An 8,911-nucleotide genomic window follows, 5' to 3' on the forward strand; every position below is an offset into this window, starting at 1 on the left:
CAAACATGATGATAAAACATAACCTTTTCTCGTTGAGTTAACTGTAATTTTTATTCTGAAATTGAATCTGAGTTCTGTAGTTTTACAGAAATTCCTGCATAGTACACCTTATACTTTCTGGGCATAGGAGGGTCAGAAATGAGAGTGTGTTTTATAGTCTTTTATTTTTATTACTATTAGTAGTAGTAATAGCTTTGTGTGGCAAAAAGTACAAAAAATAAAGGAATACTATGTAGGATTTCAACAAGCAAACAATAATAATAATAATAATAATAATAATAATAATAATAATAATAATAATACATTTTACTTTCTTTTACTAACTAAAATCTAATTAATGTAAAATTTTACTTGACTATTACAGTTTGACAGAAATTCCTGCATAGTACACCTTGCATTTACTTTAAACTTTTACTTTTCTGGGCATAGGATGGTGTGTTTTATAGTATTAAGTAGTACAACTGCTAACTGTGTGAGACAAAAAAGACAAAAAAAGACAAAAATAAAAGACCATAAAAGTATATTATATAGAGCTTTAAGGCAGTGAGGCCATATTCTCAACAACTGCACATTTCATCATAATAACTAAGAGTGAATAATAATAAAGTGTGGAGATGTGGTTTTGTTCTCTCATATCTCCTGTTGATGTTCACATTGTACTGCTGGATTGTAACATGCTGCTTCAAATCAAATCAAATGCTCTATGTATTTTACTATAAGCCTCTCTGGAGACTTGTACTGTTTTGAAAGATTGCAAATGGAGATGTGGGTTTGTTCACTAACTCACAGGTTAGTGGGACACTCCCTTTTCCTGTTTTTTGTTGTTGTTGTTGTTTTTTTGTTTTTTTTGTTTTTTGTTTGTTTTTTGTTTCTTTGTTTGTTTGTTTGTTTAAATGGCCTTATGTGATGGTAAAAAAAATACATAATGAAACATGTACTTCATTAATTCTAAGCTTTTGTAAACAGTATGTGAATACTGTTCAGAAATTGTGATTTTGGTTGTTCTGAATGACTGTAATTGTTCTGACTCAACTGTAACTGAATGATAGCTGTTTTGTTTGAGAAAGTATTTACATTGTGTATTTTTGTTTGTTTGTTTTTGTTTTTAATTAAGTACTGTAAAGAATTGTACTGTCAAGAATTGTAAATGCATAGATGGGAGTGTGTTCACTGACTCTCTGGTTGGTGGACCAGTCCCTGCTTCTCTAGGTTTAGATGTTTTGTTCTAAGTCATCTTAAATTATTAAAATTATTTGACTCTTATGATAATAAACAAACCTTAGGTAAGAAATAATTATTGAATAGTATCTTATATTGAATGTGCACATGCCTTAACCCTGTTTCTGTTTCTGTTCCCATGGTGACTGGTTTGGAGGGGCCAGCTGAGCCCGGTGGACCTGAGATTTGATGAAGCTGTCGAGAAAAACCTGTCTCCAGAACAACAGATGAAGTTGATCAGCATTGATGTGATGAAGCTGAGGAGAAGAACCATTGTCAAGTCAAAAAGCCCAGTCCCTCTGCTCCTAGTCTTCACCTCCACTCCTAAATCCATTCACTTCTCCTCTCCTCCCCCCTTTATTAGTTTATTAGTTTATTACTAGTCTGGCCAGTAGATGGCGCCACAAATACAGGTTATCTGGTAGTGTCGTGCTGCACTTAGTTACTTAGGCCCAAGTGCTCAGGCAGGCAAATCACACTCAGGCAGGGAAAACACACAGAAACACTACCAGTGAGGAAATTCACCTGCAAAATTAGTTTTTAAGTAGAGTGACAATGGTGTTAAGACCCATATAAAATATGATCTGTCTTAATTTATATGTAAAATTAATATTCTGTTTAATTTAAGTAGTACAATGAGAAGGCTTAAGAAATTTTATGAAATGTTCAAATTTAAGTTAAGAAGGAGGCTAATAAATAAATAAAATTTAAGTTCTTAAAATGTTAAAAGTTAAATTGAATAATTGATTCTAATTGGCATTTGTTTAAATATAATCCAATTTATGGTTAATGGTGTAAAATGTATTAGTCTTCCCAAGTAGCACAAATATTAAAAAGTTTATATTATTCAGAAATAAAAAGCTATTTATTAATTCATTAAAATGTTATTTCAAATAATAAAATACTAATAAAAAAAAATAAAAAAGTTATATTTAATATAAAAAATTAATTGTTAAAATGTTACATTGTTTAAACTTGTAGGCTGTTTGAGTTAATCTGGAAAGGGTATATTAATAAATATTATAACTATTAATTAAAATGTAAATAGATTATAATACAAATAGATTAAATTACTAATGAAAATTTTAATTTAACTAAACAATTTCAATAAAAGTCAATAAAATGTATTAGTCTTCCCAAGTAGCACTAATTTTAAAAAGTTTATATTATTCAGCAATCAAAAGCTATTTATTAATTCATTAAAAATTGATTTCAAATAATAAAATATTAAATTTGTTTAATATATCTAGTCATTTAAAATTGTTTAAAAAAATAAGTTATATTTAAGATTAAAAATTAATTGTTAAAATGTTACATTGTTTAAAATTGTAGCCTATTTGAGTTAATCTGGAAAGAGTATATTTATACATATTATAACTATTAATTAAAATGTAAATAGATTATAATACAAATAGATTAAATTACTAAAATTACTGAAATTTTTAATTTAACTAAACAATTTCAATAAAAGCTAAACAATTTCAATAAAAGTCTTATAGCTGAGTTGAGTCTTGTGTCTGTCCTGATTTTTTTAATTTCAAGGACCTGCATTCCTCAGTTAAAGACTTGACAACCATGTCTCCAGAAGATGAAGAACAAGATGGAGCTGATCAGAAGACCACCCTGAAAGAATGGATGGAAATCATTCAATAAACAGAAAGTCAACTTGGAATGCCTATGTCATTTGTTATTTTTTAAATATTTTTCAAGTACATGTACATTGTATTTTTTATTACAATTTACTTAAAGGGGCATTATGTAACTTTTCTGATGGGATGGGAGACCTGCTTGTCTCCATGGAGATGCTTTTCAAAAAAATTGCCAGTGTCAGTGAACAAATGGATGAATATGCACCTCTTTCCTCTTAGCCATGAACCATTACAGTGCTCCTTCCAGAGCCTTTGATGTGAGTGTACCCACAGGACCAGTGCTGTACTCCCTGGTCTCCATGAGGCCATAGGGCATCTATCTCCATGGAAACAAGCAGGTCAAGACCAAATTACAGGTCTCATCTGTGGAGAGGTGACCACATTCATTGTCGTTGTAAAAATGCATGTTTTTAAAGTAGTTTGAAAATTCAAATCTGTGCAGAGGTAAGGGTTGTAGAGGTGTGTTTATAAGTGTTAAAACACAGCAAAGTGGTGGAGATTCATTTGAGTATAAGATCAAAGCTTTATTTCTCCAACTGTGAGGACCCTCTGGTGCCATGCTAAACTAGCTTGCACATGCTAAAAGAGAGGAGTCAGAAATTAAAATCATTCCAATCAAACACAAAATAAAATATCTTGGGCTACAAATTTGTAGAAATTATTAATTGCAGCAGGAAATCAACTTGGTTAAACCCCCAAATAAAGAAAACAACAATGATACTTGGGGCTCCAAAACAATGTAACCATCACTGGCAGTCTTGTTTCTGCATTCTAGAAAATAAACATCACGACGTGATGTTATTTGCAATAAGCAGACACAAAAAGCTTGGAAACTGATAAGTCTATAATTTCTCTCCATACACAACAATCAATTGAATCAATTGAAATAATGAAACTGTTACAGCCAAAAATTGCAAAACTGTGTTGACAGGGGAATTATTTATCTAGAATAATTATTTATTTGACAGTTAAAAGACTTGAGAAGTGAATTTTTCTTTGTCACTTAAACATTTTGAATGCCATACCCTCAGGTTATCATTACTTTCTGAAATTCCCACATAATCCTAATGAAAAAGGAAAACTAGAATTAGTTATAAATAGAAATATTGATGGAATATTGATACAAAATGACTATGACTACTATATAACAAAGTTATATATATATATATATATATATATATATATATATATATATATATATATATATATATATATATATATATATATATATATATATATATATATATATATATATATATATATATATATATAAAACTAACGTTACAGAAATTTTACATTTGTACATCGAGTACAATAACCCCATCTAGTGGCAGGATACAGTCATCTGCTGCGCAAGCAACATGGGTCCATAGACTGTATCCATGATCTATACATAATAATAACTACCCTTGATTATATTGGTCTTTCTCAAGGTATAAAATACATTAACAATAATAGTTAATTCAATTTAAAACACTAAATTGCTACCATAGAACAATATAATAATAATAATAACAAAAATAATAATTAACAATAATATAATTACAATTAATTCATGATTACTACAACTAATAATTCCTGTTTTTTTATTTTATTTTTTATTTCCTGCACAAGATTAGCGTCTCACCAGTCACGTGCTTTGTTTGGTCGCGTGTGAGTGGCCGACGTGGGTTGCCATAGAGACACGTCCACACCACGCTGCTTCAGTCCTGAGCACAGACTGAGCCTCACACAAACCACACAAGTTTAATCTTTAAACTGTAAAACTATTTATCTCCGTCACTGTGGTTTTCACTGCTGCAGATATGGCTCTGCTGAGGACACGCCGTGCCAAGGTCGGGAACTGGTACGAAGACCTGCGCCTGGAAGAGGTTTGACTTTTTTTTTTTTTTTTTTTACCGCCATGCGTAACTAGGGCTGTGTTCCAAAGCAACTGATGTACACAAAGGCTAATGTTAGCTAACTAACTGGGTCCTCATATGTTTACAAAAAGATACATTTTTAGCCTACATAAAAATGAATAAATATTAAAAATAAACTATAGGTCTACTACTACCACTACTAACTATTACTACAATTACTGTTACTACTACTGCTGCTGCTTGTCTACTTTTGTTCACTTTTCTTCAATGACAATGACATAATGAGAAATTAATTCAGTCAAAAGAAATAGCAAGTGCAGTAACTTTTCAGGTGGGGTTGTGCTGTTCGCACATCTCCATGGAGATGTCATTTCTTTTCCCTAGAATGTCTCACAGTATTGCATTAAACCAATTTGCTAAAAAAAAAAAAAAATGCCTTGAAAAACCATGCATTCTTAGTGTGAGCAGGTTCACCACTCCACAGATCTGTAAGACAGATAATCTGTAACTTCGCCTGGTGGTGTCATCTGCTTGTCTCCATGTGACAGAAAAGACAGAAAAGAAAAGTTAAGAGTCACATAGACTAAAGAGCACTTTTCAGGAGTAAAGACAAACTGGTGGTGCAGACATGAAAGAAAAGCAAAAGTTTAAATTAGTAAATAGGTAACTTATATTTTTGTTGTATTATATAAATATGAGTTTGATGAGTTCAGTTATACTTCCACAGGATGCTTTGAAAGAGTATCTGGAGAAAAAGGAGCGGGGAGAGCTGGCTGGGCAGAGAACTCAACTGTTAAAGGAGCACATTCTCAGACCGGTAAATGTCACTTTGCCTCCAGAATGTCTAACAGAGTGTACATGTAGAGGCCTGACACCTGTCCCCCTGCCCCCTTGTTCTCTGTTCCCATGTTTCTTTCTTTTACCAGTTTTACTCTCTGACTTTTAACACCCTGTGAGTTGTGTGATCCTCTGTTGTATTTTATTGTTTTGTTTTACTGATTTGATTTTTTATTCATATGGGTCTATTTCACTGGTTTTACTCTATTGTTTTTATGTTTTTATTGTATTAGATTGTCGATGTTTTATTTCTATATGTGCAGCACTTTGGAAGCAGTCTTTGCTTATAAATGTGATATAGAAATAAAGCTCACTGAATTTCTCTCACTGTCCCCCTGTCCTCGTGCAGGTGCCTCTGTCCGTGTCCAGAGATGGCGGTGTGCACTTCGGGGACGCGGTGATGCTGGTTAACATGGGCAGTGCTGTGAGACAGTGCACCGCGGTCAGTCTAAACGCAGAGGTGTCCCGGCTGACCAGAGAGCCTACTCCAGGTCTGCTGCCCCCTTGTGAGGTTAGTGCAGGGCCAGCACTACAGCCCTGCACACGCACTGCTTTTGTCATCACCAGGTCAGTACTGCATAATGTATAAGCCTTTGTAGTGTATGTGCATAGTGTATGTATTTACTGGTATTCATATCTCGGGTACTAAATATAGTTAAAGTGCATATGACAGGTATTCATGTTTTTCTAAATTTGACTTTGTTTGGTGGGATAGTACCTGGGGTCAATATGTATCATAGTTTTACATCAGATAAGTGACAGTTTGTGGAAAAACATCAAGAGGAAAAGTACAAAAATACAGAACTGGAACTTAGCAATATTGTGGCCGTCAGGCAAGTTAAAAGTCAGATCTATGGACTGTCAAGGTGCACACAGTAAACACCTGTAACTGAATAAATGCAAGATAGTGCACTGTATCGTTAGATGTATAAGCACCTACCACTTAAACTAGCATCACTGAAAGCAATATGTTGATTTATTCTTTCAAAAGCACCTTGTACCTTATGATGTCTGTCACTCTGTTGTGCCACATATGGGTGTAGGACTGGGCCGAAATCATCACTGCTCATAAACATTTCTTCTTCACTAATGTAACGGGCCACAGTATACCCAGGTCTACTTTAAGGTGTCTATGACTGATATTATTCATATTTTTTATCTGTAGTGTGGATGGAAGCTTCGATGGCACAAGTCTTCACTATGAGCAAAGCTTTGCCCTGAGAACCACCAGCGGTTTTGCAGGAGGAGTAAGTAACAGCACAGACACTCTTTACTTTGTACTATGAAGCATTTATACATTTTCTCATCATAAATAATTTGATAAATAATATATATTCATCTGCCCTTTGTTTTCCTCCTCAGCTTTTCCTTACCAGTGACATCAGCACCTTTCAAAAGGTACTTGTACTTGTCATACTACTTGATATTGTCCTACACATCTAAAACTATAGCTGCATTGACCTGTGTATAATTCCTGTGTATTTCCTGACTGTGTAGTGTGCAAAGAAGTCCCGCCTTCAGGAGGTGAGCCTGGAGACACAGGGTTCGTTTCTGTCATGGTGGAAAGTCGTGCACTTTGACCCTCAGGAGCGGCTGGAGCATGAGGGCCTGCCTGTACCTGTGAGTCTACAGACAGCACACTAGTATTTGGTTCCTACACATTTGATTTTTCTGTTACTTAAATTTTTAAATACCTTTGTGGTTTTCTTACAAAAACAATCATGAGTCTGAGTGTAGTCTGCACCATTGGCTCCCTCAACCACCATGGTAGACTACACATTTCACTCAAACATAGATTACATCATTACATTTTAGATTTTATTTAGAATCTTGCCCAGGCTTTTCTGGTTTAATAATTTTGTTAATAATTTTACTTCCTGGTTGGACACGGGCAGCAGATATGACCAAAAGTGAGTAGAACTTAGCTATATTTATTTAGTTACATTTACTGGAGTAACTTTTAAAAGAATTGTCCTTTTCAGAGTATGGTACTTTTTTAGCAGCACACTTTTACTTCTTTTTGAGTATTTTTCTTTATTGAAGTAACAGTGCTCTTAATTGAGAAAGTTTTCTACAAATGACAAAAGCTTGACAAAAATATTAAATGATCTGAACATTTGTGTTTCTTGCAGCTCTTCAAATATGATTTAGTTTGTCCCATTTTCTATCCTTTGAAATTACCGGATTTTGTGCATTATTTCATGTTTTGTCCTTACAAATTATAAATCAAATGTTATGTCCAGATAGTTACTTTTAAAGTAGTTTTCCCAAACACCTTTTTATTCTTACTTATTAATTTTGTAATTTCTACTATTACTACAATGTACTTCTACTTGAGTGATATTATGTTATGTTGAAGTAACATTGCTCTTACATGAGTATATTTTTGACTACTCTACCTACCTTTGGATATGGCATGGGTAGACGTTACTGTTACCTAGGGCCAAAACGTATTTCTGTGTTTAATTACTTCATTGGCTCTCCTCCAGGCTAACGCTAAGGTGCTAATCATCCACTGTAAGACAAACCAGGCCCTTGCAGTTCTGGGAGACCATGTGCTTTGGTAAATCACACATGCTACTCATGCTACTGACATGTACAGTGAAACCTCTGCCTAATCTCCTCACATAAGATCGGCATTTGACCCACAACCTCCCCCTGCCCCTGCCTCCTCACAGGACCATATATGGGAGGGAGTTTGAGCTGACAGCACACACCTTCCTGGACTCTCATAAAGCTGAAGAGGAAAACAACCACTGGTGGATCTGTACCTCTGACCCGGGACAGGAGGGGCTAGTGCTGTTCAACCACCCCAGTGACCAAGAACTGCCCCAACAACTGCCTCAGCACTCTGCCCCGAGCGACCATCAACCACCCGAACAACCTGCCCCGAGTGTGGGAGGTCTTCAGCAGAGAAACAGTGGAGTCTGAACACAGAGCAAAATCATATCAAAAAGTGAAAGAGACATTTGAATGATATTGATTGACTGATAAATTGAGCATATTGAAAAAATATGCTAAACTATGTTCCATATACACCACAAATTGGATGATTATTATAGTTTGGACACATGTGGAATGTAGCAAACAAACAATACACTCACAATATCTAAAAAAAAAAAAAAAAAAAAAACACCCTTTGATTTGATCTCTGCCTTGCATTTCTTGACAGTGTCAAAGCACAGTTGGGTTTGCAGCACTGTCAACAAAGCAGAGGGTGGACAGATTTAGGATTTGAATATAAAATATGAAAAGTATTTAGTTGAGTCTTCTTCTTTGCAACAAAATTCCATATATCTGGCAGTGTATATTTGATGTCTTCTGCATGTATATGAAATGTAGAAG

At 34.3% G+C, this 8,911-nt stretch overlaps 1 protein-coding gene across 1 annotated transcript; it reads left to right on the forward strand.

Annotated features, from left to right (window-relative positions):
• Positions 1 to 4,632: 4,632 nt before the first annotated feature.
• cfap161 (cilia and flagella associated protein 161) lies at positions 4,633 to 8,611 on the forward strand. Its single transcript, XM_020934700.2, has 8 exons — positions 4,633 to 4,738; positions 5,457 to 5,546; positions 5,916 to 6,133; positions 6,732 to 6,813; positions 6,929 to 6,964; positions 7,064 to 7,186; positions 8,056 to 8,129; positions 8,245 to 8,611. The coding sequence occupies exons 1-8, from the start codon at positions 4,673 to 4,675 to the stop codon at positions 8,495 to 8,497; spliced, it is 942 nt and encodes a 313-aa protein (XP_020790359.2). The 5' UTR covers positions 4,633 to 4,672; the 3' UTR covers positions 8,498 to 8,611.
• Positions 8,612 to 8,911: the final 300 nt, after the last annotated feature.

The sequence above is a fragment of the Boleophthalmus pectinirostris genome, unplaced genomic scaffold, assembly GCF_026225935.1.
Source record: "Boleophthalmus pectinirostris isolate CB_2022bp ecotype Guang Dong unplaced genomic scaffold, ASM2622593v1 HiC_scaffold_2, whole genome shotgun sequence".
Classification (NCBI taxonomy): Eukaryota; Metazoa; Chordata; class Actinopteri; order Gobiiformes; family Gobiidae; genus Boleophthalmus; species Boleophthalmus pectinirostris.